This window comes from Ictidomys tridecemlineatus, chromosome 6 (genome assembly GCF_052094955.1).
Source record: "Ictidomys tridecemlineatus isolate mIctTri1 chromosome 6, mIctTri1.hap1, whole genome shotgun sequence".
NCBI lineage: Eukaryota > Metazoa > Chordata > Mammalia > Rodentia > Sciuridae > Ictidomys > Ictidomys tridecemlineatus.
In genome coordinates, this window is record NC_135482.1 from 174,943,578 (window position 1) to 174,957,938 (window position 14,361).

A 14,361-nucleotide genomic window follows, 5' to 3' on the forward strand; every position below is an offset into this window, starting at 1 on the left:
CTGATGCTATGGGCATGGTATTTGGCTCTGCCTGTCAAAGTAGTTCCCTAGTTGAACTATCTCTGGCAAATTAGTGTTTTATGTAAGTGTCTTCAAAGCTGAGTGCATTTTGGCAATATTCCATAGCTAGAAACCCTAGTATATACTTTTAAAATAAAGCCACCATGTCATTAAATGAAGAATTTGGGGTAAAAGCATATTGCTTTAATGATCTTAGAAATATGATTTGAGGTGGTCATTTTATCATTGTCATTGCAGTGACTTTATGATGGGCCTCAAAAACCCACTGGAAGAAACCCTGAATCATGAGGGGTTACTTATGGTTAAAGGAAAAGGCTTAGTAAGATGCAGTTGCCCAGTCCTGACTATTCCTCGTCTGCAGCCTCTTTCTCAGATTCTTTGGAGAATCTAATAGTTCTGCCCTCTTTAATTCATCTTAGACATGAGAAGATCTGATGGAATGGTATGGGTTTAGGGAGGCAGACAGACTGGAATAAATCTCCACCTTAAAAAAAAAAATCTCCACCTTCATGTTTACTAGTAAACTCAAATTACTTATTCTTATCTATAAAAAAAGGAAAAATAATGTCTACCCTGCAGGTTGCTATATTTAATAATGTATATGGGATTTTCTGCTACATAGTAGTCTCAGTGAATTAATTTTTTGTTTTGTCATGTATTAATATTCTAATTATTCTGTAGTAGTGGTGGAAATCCTCTCCATTTACCAGTTCAGAGAGACTTTTTCTAGTCTGTTTGGATCTAGCAAGGAACATTTTCGTTTTATCTGCAATTATCCCCCTAAGAATGTAGGTTTGAAGATATTTATAATAAATTTGACCAATTAATCTAATTCTGATACTTAGGGAAGAAAGGCATTTGAATAATCAGAAAACACGATTTTAAATTGTAGGAAGATATTTTAAAAATGATTATAGCTGGATATGTTGGCATATGACTGTTACCTCAGTGACACGGGAGGCTGAGACAGGAGGATCGCAAATTTGAGTACAGTCTGGGCAACGTAGTGAGAACCTGTCTCAAAAAATAGAGCTGAGGGTTTAGCTCAGTGGTAGAGTGCCCCTGGTTCAACTCCCACTTAAAAAAAAAAAGTGATTATAATATTTTGAAAACTTAATGATGTTAATTAAAATGATTCTGTTATTGATCAGAACTTTTTTATACCTGTCCCCAGGGAAGAAAAAATATGCAAGATGGTGCAAGTGATGGTGAAATTCCAAAATTTGATGGTGCTGGATATGATAAGGATCTGGTGGAAGCCCTTGAGAGAGACATTGTTTCCAGGAATCCCAGCATTCATTGGTTAGAGTCTTTTAAATTCTTGAATTAAAGTAGAGGAGAAAACAGATCATAGATTGACTTGGTGTTGAGCCTTTTCTTTTTATCCATTAATCTATTGATTATGTTCATTGATAATATGAGTACATAGAATTGATGGGAATTCTGTCAGAATATAACCAAGGAACTGGATGTGTTTGTGCACATCTGTAATCTCAGTGGTTAGCGGGGCTGAGACAGGAGGATTGTGAGTTCAAAGCCAGCCTCAGCCACTTAGTGAGACTAAGCAACTCAGTGAGACTAAGCAACTCAGTGAGACCCTATCTCTAAATAAAATATAAAAAAGGGCTGGGGTTGTGGCTCAGTGGTTTTGTGTGTGTGTTTGTGTGTGTGTGTATAAAACCAAGGATATTTCACATTAATTTGATGTTGGTTTAACTGACAAAGTTCATTAATTCAATAACATGTCTTAATAACTGTAGTGTTTTCACTGATCATTTTATGCAGTGAGGATTAGAACAATGTTCTTAATATTAAAATAATTTCATAAGTAAAAAATACAAAAGAATTAGTTTCAACCATAAATCTTAGCATCCTGGATAAACATCAAAAAATTTGTTGTTCTTACACAGGGATGATATAGCAGATCTCGAAGAAGCAAAGAAATTGCTAAGAGAAGCTGTTGTTCTTCCAATGTGGATGCCTGATTTTTTCAAAGGAATTAGAAGGCCGTGGAAGGTGAGGATCTATTAAAGTAGTTTTGGTATAAGAATGTTGCTTGCATGGTAATGAAAGGCAGCATTGCTGGAGATGTTTATGTATCTCTCACGGTTTGTGAATGTCAGGGGAGGTCTGTGGACATCCAGAACACATGGGTTTGAATTAGGTGCTGTGGCTGTGTGCCAAATATGGGCTTGGAGGGTTGAAGCTTTTGTTTTTTTTCCCCCTCGGGTCTGAGCTAGAGGCCAATTTTAAGAATTTCCAAGATGTTATTTCTGTAAATAAAAAATAAATTAAACAGCAATATCACATAGTCTTATAGAATAAGTGTTGATCAAATGAATACCTTTTTTAAGTTGTTGTGTTTCTCACTAATCATTAGTTTTTCTGATTTTCATTTAATCGAGGCTCAGTATAATTCTCAGACAAAATCAGAAAGTTTGTTTCTTTCTAGCTTACCTGCTACCATAGAGTTAAAGCCTACCCAGGCCCAAATCCCTTAAGTTCACAGTGTCATTCTACATATTAGAAACTCTCCCAAGCTCTCTGGAAACTACCTTCCTGCTTGGAACATTTTTTTTAAACCTTTTTATTTTTTTTTTATGAGGTGCTGAGGATCGAACCCAGGGCCTCGCACATGCTAGGCGAGCGCTCTACCGCTGAGCCAAAACCCCAGCCATAATTTTTTTTTTTTTTTAACTTAGCCATAGACAGAGTCTTCCATTTATTTTGATTAGTAGAATGTAATGAAAGCCTGCTCTTACTTTGCTCTTCTGGCTTAGCTAGAAAGGTCTGTTTGTTTGTTGAATGCTTCATCCTCTTTATTCATGTGCCAGAAAGAGAGGAGGACACATTGTGAATTTACCTGAATAGTCTGAAACACTGATAATGCTTAGACTGCCTCTCATAACTTGAAAGCTTTTAAAGACTATATTTATTATAGATCACTTTTATTTCTAATATGTACTTTATTTTGATTGACAAATAGTGTGTGTTTATGCAATACAGTGTGATATTTCAAACAGTATACAGTGTATAATGATAAAATCAGAGTAATTGGCATATCCATTATCTCAAATATTTGTCATTTCTTTATGTTGGAACATTCAGAATCCTCTTTAGTTAACATACAATTAATTGTTGTCAGCCATAGTTACCCTATTTGCTGTAGAACATTACAGGTTATTCCTCCTATCTGGCTACTTGTTGACCACCTTCTTCCCATCCCTTTCTTTCCCATGCCCTTCCCATCCTCTAATATTGAGACCATTTTTTTTGAGGTTCCACATATAAATGAGAAAGTGTAGTATTTATCCTTTTATGCCTCACTTACTTTACTTAACACAATGTCCTCAAGGATTATTCCTGTTGCCACACATCACAAGGTTTCATTTTTCATAGGTGAATACTATTCTACGACAGACATAACATTGTATTCATTAATTCACAAATGAAAGTCTGGGCTATTTCATATCTTGGCTCTTGTGAATAGTGCTACAATAAACAATGGAATGGGAGTGCAGATATGTTTTTGACTTACTGATTTTATTTCCTTTGGATATGTACACTCAGTACTGGGATTGCAAAATTATATGGTAGTTCTATTTCTAATTTTTTTTCTGTTTTCCATAATCCCTGTATGATTTATGTTCCCACCAACAGTATTTGAGAGTTCTCTTTTGTTCGTATCCTTACCAGCACTTGTTATGTTTTTATCTTTTGGTAGTAGCCATAGGGGTAAGGTGACATCTTATTGTGGTTTTGACTTGAATTTCCCTGGTGATCAGTGATGTTGAGCATTTTCCCATATACTTATTTGCCACTCATTCCTCATTATTGGTTTGTTTAGGTTTCTGTTTCTTCATGATGCAGTCTTGGTAGGTTATATGTGTCTGGGAAGTTACACATTTCTTCTAGGATTTCCAATTTGTTGTTATGAAGTTGTACGTAATAGTCCAGAATAATCTTTGTGTTTCTGTGGTATCAATTTAATAAATCCTTTTTCATTTCTGATTTTATTTATTTACTTGGCTCTTCTTCCTCCCTGTCCTCCCCTCTCCCCTCTCTCTTCTTAGTTAAAGGTTTGTCAATTTTGTTTATCTTTTTAAAAACCCCAAATTTTCTTTTGTTGATCTTTTGTATTATTTTAGTCTCAATTTTATTGTTTCTTTTTTCCTTTTTTTCCCTCCCTCCTTTCCTCCCCTCTCCTCCCCCCTCCACCTCCCTCCCTTCCATCTTTCCTCTCTCCACTTCCTTTCTTCCTTCTATTAGTTATGAGTATGGTTTGCTCTTGCTGTTTCAGTTCCTTGAGTTGTACTATTAAATGGTTTATTTGAAATCTTTTTCCTTTTTTGAAGAAGACATGTATTGCTCAATTTCACTCATAGTATTTCTTTTGCTTTTTCCCATAGGTTTTGGTGTTTTATGCTTCTTTTTTCATTTGTCTTAAGACATTTTAAAATTTCTGTTTTAATTCTTCAGGTTATTCAGTAACATGTTATTTACTTCCCATGTATTTGTACAATTCCCACAGGTCCTTTTGTTGACTTCTAATTTTATTCCATTTTATATGGTCAGAAATGATACATAATAATGATTTTGATTATTAAAAAATTGTTGAGACTTGTTTTGTAACAAGGTTTATCTTGGAAATTTTTTCATGTTTTGATGAGAAAAACATTAGGTGAAATATTCTGTAAATTGGTTCTATGTGGTCTATAGTATAGTTTAACTCAGGTTTCTTTGCTTATTTTCTGTCTGGATGATTGATCTATCCATATAGGTGATGGAGTACCCAACTATTGCATTTGTAGTGAAGGTTAACCTGTCAAGGTTACTGTTGACAGGTAGTGATCTACTCTTGTCATTTATGTAATTTTTTTCTGTTTGTATTTCCTTTTAGATTTAGTAATATTCACTTTTTATATTTCAGTGATCCTCTGTTGGGATGTGGATATTCATAATATTTATTTATATATGTGTATCTGTCTCCTTGAATTTATATATATATATGTGTGTGTATATAAAATCCTCTTACCACTGTGTAATAACCTTCTCTGCCACTTTTTATGTATTTTTTTCTTTCACTGTTTTTAAGGTCATTTTTTTTAAAATTGGAACTTTGTAGATATACATAGTATTGAGTTCATTCTGACAAACTTGTCCATCATGGAGATCAGTTTCAGTGGGTGATCCTCCCATTCTTCTTTCTCTACTAGACTTCCTTTTGCTTGTCTATTAATTTGTATTTGATTGGTTCTTTATTTTATCTTATCCTTCCGTCCTCTTTTACTGTACTTTATTCAAGCTTCCGCAATTGTCTTTTTATGATTTTTTGTGGTATTTTTTTTTTTTAGTTGTAGTTGGACACAATACCTGTATTTTATTTATGTATTTTAATGTGGTGCTGAGGATCGAACCCAGAGCCTCACACAAGCTAGGCGAACGCTCTACCACTGAGCCACAGCCCCTGCCCTTTTTATGATTTTTGATGTAGAGTTTGTTTTATCTGGAATGAGTAGCTACTAGCTTGCTTTTGGTTTTCAGGTGCATATAATATATTTTTCCATCTCTTCACGTTTAGTCTCTGGGTGTCTTTATCAGTGAAGCAAGTTGTTTATAGGCAACATATAGTTGTGTTTTGCTTTTTTTTTTTTTTTAAACCTAGTCTGTCTATATCTGTTTTTTAATTTTTTTTTTTTTGAGTTCTAGCTGGACACAATACCTTTATTTTATTTATGTGGTGCTGAGGATCAAACCCAGGGCCTCACATAGTGAGACAAGTACTCTACTGCTGAGCCCCAGCGCCAGCTCCTAGCTATATCTTTTAACTGGAAAATTTAATTCATTTGCATTCAGAGTTACTGTTAATAGGTAGTGATCTACTCTTGTCATTTTGTTAATTTTTTTCTGTTTGTATATCCTTTGTTTCTTCCTCTCTTATTGACCTTTGTGATTTGATACTTTTCTGTAGTAATAAAATTTCACTATTTTCTGTTTCTCCTTTGTGTATGTATTTATGAAAGTCTTCTGCTTTCATGTGTTTTCATGATGGTAATTATCACCCTTTTGCTTCCAAATGTAGGACTCCCTTAAGCATTTCTTATAAAACCAGAAAAGCTTTACTTCTCCATGATTTCTAAAGAGTAGCTTTGCTGGGTATATTATTCTTGACTGGTAGCTGTTTTTCTTTAGCACTCTGCTGGCTTGCAGGTTTCTGCTGGGAAACTGCTGTTAGTCCAGTGTTGTAGATTTCCTAGCACATCACACTTTTTCTTTTGTTACTATTAGAACTCTGTTTTGACTTCTGCACTTGGTTTTAATGTGCCTTGGAGAGAACCTCTTCCAGGTAAGCCTATGAGCTTTATGGGTTTGAGGTCAGTATCTCCCCCAAGACTTGGGCAGTGTTTGATGATTATTCTGTTTGATGTTTCTGTGGCTTTCTTCATCTCTTTTCCTTCTGGAAACCCCATAGTTCAATATCTGATTGCTTATTAGGAATGTCCCAATTTTGCATAAGCTTTCTTTGCTCTTTTTATTCTTTTTTTAAATTGTTGTTGTTACCTTCTGAGTGGGTTAATCTAAAAGATCTGTCTTCAAGTTAAGAAATTCTTTCTTCTGCTTGATCTAGTCGATTGGATCTCAGTTGTTTCATTTCGTTCTTGATTTCTTCAGTTGCAGGGTTTTTGATTCTTCTCATGTAATATTTTTGTTGAATTTCTTATTCAGATCATGACTGACTTGTTTGTATTCCCTTATTTCTCAATGAACTTTTTAAAGATTATTATTTTGATTTCCTTTTGAAACATTTCACAAGTTTCCTTTTCCTTGATTCCAGTACTGGGGAATTATTGTACTTCTTTGGGGGTGTCATTTTTCTTTACTTTTTTTTTTTTGTGTGTGTGTGTATAGTTTTGTTTTTGTTTTTCTTTTCTACATTGATGTATGAGCCTTGGAAAGTTGCTTTTTCCAATTTTATGGGATGTTTACCTGACCTTCCCTATGGGGGAGAGCGCCGTGGTGGGTGAAGAGGTGCTGGTTGGGTGTGGTGTGTCCGCTGATTCTGAGTGGACACAGTAGTGTCATTTATGTACAGTTTCTTTAGCTGCAATCCTCGTCAGTGATGTCAGTGGTTGTATCAGTGGCCGAGGTTGTGTTTGTGACTCTGTTGGATGTTCATGGGTGCCCAGAGGTGGTGGCTGTGTCGTGGGTTCTCTGGAGGGGTGGGGCCAGTGCCTAGCTGACTGTGAGGCAGGATTTGAGGGTGTATTGGGCCCCCAGCTATATGAGGGTTTCCCCTCTGTGCAAGTCCACTGTTCTCCAGGGGATGGGACACAACTTATAGTTTTGGAAGCTATGTTATGAGCCTTTCTGCTCAGCCTATGGTTAAGCATCTGAGGTCATGGTCTTTGGTCACTTGTGTGAGCATCGTGGGGAGTGACAGTGGAATATCAACACTGAAGATACACGGTGGCTGCTACCCCCAGAGCAGGATGAGCTCCAGCAGTGGATCCAGTTTGAAGATGGAACCCAGCTAGAGCAGCTCAGGTCACAGAGATGGGAATGTATAATGTGGGTTTATTCTCAGCCACCGGAACTCATAGCAATTCTTTAGATTTTAGGGCCTGTTGAGGCTGCAGGATTATTCTGCATAGTCATCTGCTGTGGCCAGGAGAACCGTTGCCAGTCTCTAGCTTACTTTTTTTAGGTAAAGAGAGGTCTGCCTTTGCTCCAGGCCATTTGGCCAGGGAGATGGTGAGGAGAGGCAGTTTTCTTTACAGTGCGTCTTGGGGTTTGCATGCTCCGTGTGAGAATATCGCCACTTTCGTGGCTGCAGTGTGCTCCCTTGTCACTCCAATTGAAATACAGTTGATGAGTGACAGGTAACTCTATTTGGCTGTCTTGTTAACATCCTGCTATAGATTATTTCTGATTTTATTTTGGGAACATATTACCAAAAACTTCCTCTTTACTATAGCTTTTAGAAATATTTAAAAGACAAAAGGTTTTAAGTAGGTATTTACAGTGTATTGTATGTTTATGCTCTTATATTTTAATGAAACATTTAATGATTAAGGACTGATATTATACTTTAAAAGCACACATTTGCTACAATAAAGCTTGTATGTGTCATAAAGTAATACATAATCTGATTGGTTGAGAATCTAATTTTAGCTATGGTATTTGTAAAACTAAAAACAAATGATTGAGTTACATAGCCAATATCGTGTGTCATTTTAGAAAGCTTAAAATTTATTGTTTCCTAGACATAGTTTCTTTTTTTAGGACCAGTTTTATCATCAGTTTATATATTTGAATCACAGTAAAACAAAACAACATTAAAAACAAGCACAGATGTTGGGGGTAGCCAAATAGTGATGCCTATATATGGCTTCTGGTGGTTGTGAGGTCAGTCCTTAATTCCTTCTGAATTTGTGGTCTGCCAGTTGAAGTTTCCAGCTTCTTTGTCACCCTCTCTCTTTGATCTACCCTGTGATTTTCATGATAGGGCAACATTATAGGTTTTTTTTTTTTTTTTCAAATTGCTTAACTATACAAGAATATTAGAGGATTTAGTATTCTATTTATCTAGAATCATAGAGGTTAATAAAATTGAAGTAAAGAAAATGGACATTTTATTATTTAATAAAACTATCATTTTTATTATGTCAAATCATCAATGGAGAGGAGTTTTGCAGTAGAGGATCTATATTTTGACATGAGATCCATTTTACTTCTGGGTAGCTTCCCCAAAGGAGGGCCTACCAACTGACATTTAGGTTACATCCTTAAGAGGATAAAGTTTCCAGGCTGGGGTGATAGTGACATGTGGGACAAGGGGCAAAAGTATCTGACCAAAGGTGAGTGTAATTTGCAACCATTTTTTTAACCTTCAAAAGTTTAACATACCTTGACTTTCATAAATTTTTTTTTCTTAATAGAGGTCTTTAGCTATTTTCTTTTTTTGTACTGGGGCTTGAACTCAGGGGTACTTGACCACTGAGCCACACCCCAACCCTATTTTGTGTTTTATTTAGAGACAGGGTCTCACTGACTTGCTTAGGGTTTCGATATTGCTGATGCTGGCTTTGAACTTGTAATCCTCCTGTCTTAGCCTCCCAAGCTACTGGGATTACAGGTGTGTACCACCGTGCCCGCTTTAGCTATTAACTTTTAAGCTGTTTATTTCACTGTTAAAACTGATAAAGTCAAATCATATTTTATTTCTCCTTGATGTGCTTTTGTAGTATTTATTGTCCAGTGGATTAAGAAAATATCGTAAACATTGATTTGCAATGAATCTTATTCCTGACTAATGAATTCTTGTATTAGAAAAATAAAATTCTAGGATATGGAACTTTGACTTTTAAAAGTTATATTAGACATTTTTAAGAGATTTTTGAGTTATTTAGAAATTTGTTACCCCTAAAAATTAAATAAAAGTTTAAAAAATGGGACAGTAAATAGATTTTAGAAGATGTGAAAGTAGAGACCACAAAAATACATCAAATTTATAAAAGTTTTTAAAATCTAAGTTCTAGAATTTTAGGATTTAAATGAGCATTTGAGATCATCCTATCAAATTTGACACTAGAAAATTAAGGTCCAGATAGGTTGTGATAGCCATGATCTTTTATTTTCTTTTAGAAAATTTAAAATTCAGTGTGTCTGAGCTTATTACATCTATCAGCTTATTACACCTCTCCCTCCCCAGCATACTTTTTCCCATATCAGGTGTGAAGTCATTTCTTTATTTAGCCATCAGATACTTACTAGCTCTGTTATATATAAGGATCTTGGTTGAGAACTTAGAATACAGATGGGATTTTCAAGACATGGTGCCTGGTCTGTGAAACATCCTGGATGGAGCGTTAGGCAGATGCAGGAGGCTTTCAGTTAAAGACAGCGGAGGAGTCTGATGGGTACCGCAGGCCACATGTGCTCTCAGAGCTCAGCAGAGAGCAGACTCGCCATGATTACCAGAGGCTTCATGCCTGAGGCGGTGGGATTTGGAGGACTGCAAGAATTTTATTATGTTGGGGTAGACATTTCATTTGATATTGGAACTTGAGGGGAATAGGATGTAAGCAGCAGAAGGTAGGTGAGAAAATATAAATATGTTATATAGATACGTTGGAGTTTTATAAGAGAGGTAGCAAGAAGGTACAGACATGGCTTACTTTATTACACTTTGATTTATTGTGCTTTGCACATATTGCATTTCTTAAAATAAATTGAAGATTTGTGGCAACCCTCTGTCAAGCAAGTGTAATGGGTCTATTTTCCTAACATGTCAGATGATCATTTGCATTTTTTTAACAAAGTATTTTTATTTAAGTTATGTACATTTTTTAAACATAGTGCTAGTATACACTTACAACTACAATATAATGTAAGCATACCTTGTGTACGCACTGGGACACCAAAAACTGTGTGACTTGATTATTTCAACATTGGTTTTATGGCAGTAGTCTACAACGGAAGCCTGAATGTCTCCAGTATACCTGTATTGATCAAGGGCACAGACCCTGGATCCAGACTGTCTCCGTGCAAATTCCGGCCCCTTTCTACTTTCTTGCTTTGTTATCTTCAGAATTTACTGCATTTCTTCATGCCTCTTTTCCTTGTTTATAGAATCCCAATAAAAGACATCTTACTGGATTTTTTTTTTAAAGAGAGAGAGAAAGTTTTTTTTAATATTTATTTTTTAGTTTTTGGTGGTCACAACATCTTTATTTTATGTGGTGCTGAGGATGGAACCCAGAGCTCTGCACATGCTAGGTGAGCGCGTTACCGCTTAAGCCAAATCCCCAGCCCCTTACTGGATATTTTAAGGATTAAATGAGTTAGAGGCCTTACAATACTGATAGTAGTTAGAACTATGTAAAAGTTAAATAGATAATTAGTGGAGGATTCAAATGGGAAGATAGGTTGAAACCAGATTAATTGTGGGAGTTTGAGTCTTTTCTTGTAGGCATTGGGAAGAATTCTTTGGGCAGGGAAGGTAGCATAGTTACACGGGGAGGGTTTGGGAAGAACAGCCTGCTTCCCAGGAGTAGCAAAAGACAAGAGGCAAAGAGCAGGTTCAGAAGTGGTTAGCAGTAGTTTAGGCTTTTAAACTCAAAGGGCCTCTTAAGATGGTGATTATGAAAATAGAAGTGACAGATGCTAGTTGTATTTAATGGAGGAGAATGATAAGCTTTCAGATGTAATATATACGTGAAGAAGGAGACAGGGCAAAGATAATATCAAGACTTTGCCTCTGGGTAAAGAGTGAGGTGACATAAATGTAGAACTTAAGACATGGGTTTATTATTGTTGATGTTGAAACTTTAACAAGAGCTGAGGTGCTTCTGGGGAAAGAGATAATGAATTCCTTTTGAGTTTGAGAATTTAGTATAGTATTCATGTGGAAATACACCATTAGTGTTGGATATGCAGGGCTGAAGTTTGTTTGTTTTGGTATTGGGATTGAACCTAGCCCTTTTTTTTTATTTTTTAATTTGACACAGGGTCTCACTAAGTTACTTGGGGCTTGCTGAATTGCTGAGGCTGGCTTTGAACTTCTGATCCTCTTGCCTCAGACTCCCAAGGGGATGAAGTTATTGAGAGAGGTGCAGGACAAGGATATTCAGTGCCATTCAAAAATGAATATCTCTAGGATGAAATTTTCTCTACAAAAATAATAGGCCTTCCTTATAAATTTTAAGTCCAAATTATGTCACTTTTTTTTTCCAAGGCAACACTTAAAATGATACTAAGAAGATAAGGACTTGCCCAGAAGGTAGACTGCTGTATTTCTCAGCGGCTCAAATATATACGTATGCCTGAGTCACTCTTATGTTGAGGCTCTATTCATCCACCAGGCCTACCTCAGCACTTTCTAAACTGCACTGTAATTTATTTATCTCTCTCCCCCATTAAATTTAAAATTTTCTTAAAGATTTATGTGTGATTTCTGACTAGGTCAACCATGTATCCTCAGGGCCTAACACTTCATAAGGATTCAGTAAATGTACCTTGGGGAAATACATATTTATTAGTTACCACGTGTCAAGTGATAGGCTAAGTGCAGAGGACCAAAATGATTAAATAACAGCCCACAGGAAATCATGGTCTTCGTGCAGATAAATATTTATTATTACAGATGCAGTGTATTGCGTGCAGTATTTGTTCCACAGGACAGTGTGGTAGTAAACATGCTGCTGTGGCAGCAGAGAGGAGTAACTAGATCTGTGATGGAGAATATCAGGATGGTTTCCAGAGCAGGTACCTCTGAGCCGAGACTTGAAAGACACCAGAGTTCAGTACGCAAATGTGACGAGGAAAGTCCCTAAGGCAGAATGGTTGTCTATCCAAACGTGAAAGGTGTAGGAGGATGTAGTGTGTTTGGGGAATCATATGGCTGAAGCATAGAGTGTTTCTATGGGTCATGTAACAAAAGACTGCTGAGTAGCTGGGGGTAGCTGCCTTTCTTGAAGAGCCCTATGTGTCATGCTAAAGATACTGAGTCATCGAAGAGCTTTATCTGGAGATGACTTGCAAACATAGAAAGATGCTCTTCCAGTAGCAGGAGGATTGATTGGTTGGAGGTGGACATAGCTGAAGAGAGGTAAGGAATATAATGAAGAGGCTGTCACAGTATTCAGAGCCATGGCACTGACTGTTTGGCCTGGATTTGTAAGAAGTTTTGAGAAAAAGTGTGATATAGGGAAAGGGAGAGGGATGAGTTGTATGACTCCCAGATTCCAGGCTCAACTGAAGGCTTATGTGGCCATTTCTGACACCACCTATGCAGAGTTGGGCCAAACTTCACAGGCTGAGAGCAGTTTTCCTCAAAATAAAAAAGACATTTTCTGTGACATGTTGAACCCAACATTTCTTGCCCTCAGTAAGGGACCAATCCTACCTTCCATATTCATCTATAATATATATCTTTTAGTCAAAAAAATTAAGATGCATTTGAGGTAATAAGGTAGCAGTGAAATTTACTAGTCATTCCAACATAATCAAATTAACTAGAATTGTGTCAGCTTAATGTAGTATAAATAAAATAGTATTAATCATAAAAGAGCCACTAAATACATACTAAAAACTAACCTTGAACTGCTTCTTACATTTGAAAACAAATACATTAAGTATTCTACAAAAACAAATCAGTGAATAATGAAAATGCCTTAAGAAAACCAACCCTCTGATGTCTTGAAGATCAGTGAATTTTTACATGGTTATTATTATTTCATCTCCTCAGGAACTTACTCCTGTAATTGTCACCTGTTTCCTATAACTTATCTACTGGCTTTTTCTCCCCACAGTATAGAAACTTACTTCAATCACGCTTCACTTTTTTTCTATCTATAAAATGATACTCCTGCCAAATGTACTGTGACCTTACTGTGACAGCTGTGTTTATGTACTTCGACATGATAATTTATAAAAAAAGTATTTTAATCTGAAAAATCATTTAATTCATCTTTTGAAATTTCAGGGTGTGCTGATGGTTGGACCCCCAGGCACTGGTAAGACTATGCTGGCAAAAGCTGTTGCCACTGAATGTGGCACAACATTTTTCAATGTTTCTTCTTCTACACTGACATCTAAATACAGAGGTGAATCTGAGAAGTTAGTCCGTCTGTTGTTTGAAATGGTGAGTGATGGTGAATTCAGATTTAAAGTACTATTTGTGTGGGCATATGGTGGCCCCACATTCTAGGTCCATTCCCCTAGGAATCTTTTCAAAAAGGGCTTGTGGTTATATTTCAGTAGTTCTGGACATACACCCGCCTTGAGCAATGGGGCGGTGGGTTTTGTGAGGTAGTTGATGTTCTTCAGTGTGTCTTTCTCTCTGAAGAGGGCCATCTAGTGTCTTGCTCAGTGAGAGTAGAAGAGATTCTGGCTGTATATAGGTCAACTGGATAGTGTTTCTGGATATCTAGAAGATTGGTGGAGCAGAAGAATATTTTTATATGTATTTAATATATATATTAAATAGCACAGATCATTTCATCAGAAACTGATGTAGCATTAAAACTTGGTCCTTTTTCAGAAAGGATTTGTAATAATTAAGAATGCATGTGGGTTGGGGATATAGCTCAGTTGGTAGAGTGCTTGTTTTGGGTTCAATCTCCATCACCACACATACACACAAAAAGAATGCATGTTTGAGGATAGAAGTTGATTTATCTTTCAAACTTTTTTCATTATGGATATTACCAAACACAAAAGTAGAATAGTATGGTGAGGGGCTGGGGATATAGCTTTGTTGGTAGAGTGCTTGCTTTGCATGCACAAGATCCTGGGTTCAATCCCCAGCATCACCCAAAAAAAAAAAAAAAAAAAGCT

General features: G+C 36.3%; 1 protein-coding gene across 5 annotated transcripts in view; it reads left to right on the forward strand.

Moving 5' to 3' along the window:
- Positions 1-14,361, forward strand: part of Katnal1 (katanin catalytic subunit A1 like 1) — a 77,462-nt gene that overhangs the window by 39,535 nt on the left and 23,566 nt on the right. For all 5 annotated transcript variants that reach the window (XM_078016158.1, XM_078016160.1, XM_005317068.5 and 2 more), the window contains 3 exons: positions 1,196-1,323; positions 1,932-2,037; positions 13,508-13,666. In XM_078016158.1, coding sequence (XP_077872284.1) covers positions 1,196-1,323; positions 1,932-2,037; positions 13,508-13,666 — 393 coding nt within the window. The remainder of the gene's footprint in view (positions 1-1,195; positions 1,324-1,931; positions 2,038-13,507; positions 13,667-14,361) is intronic.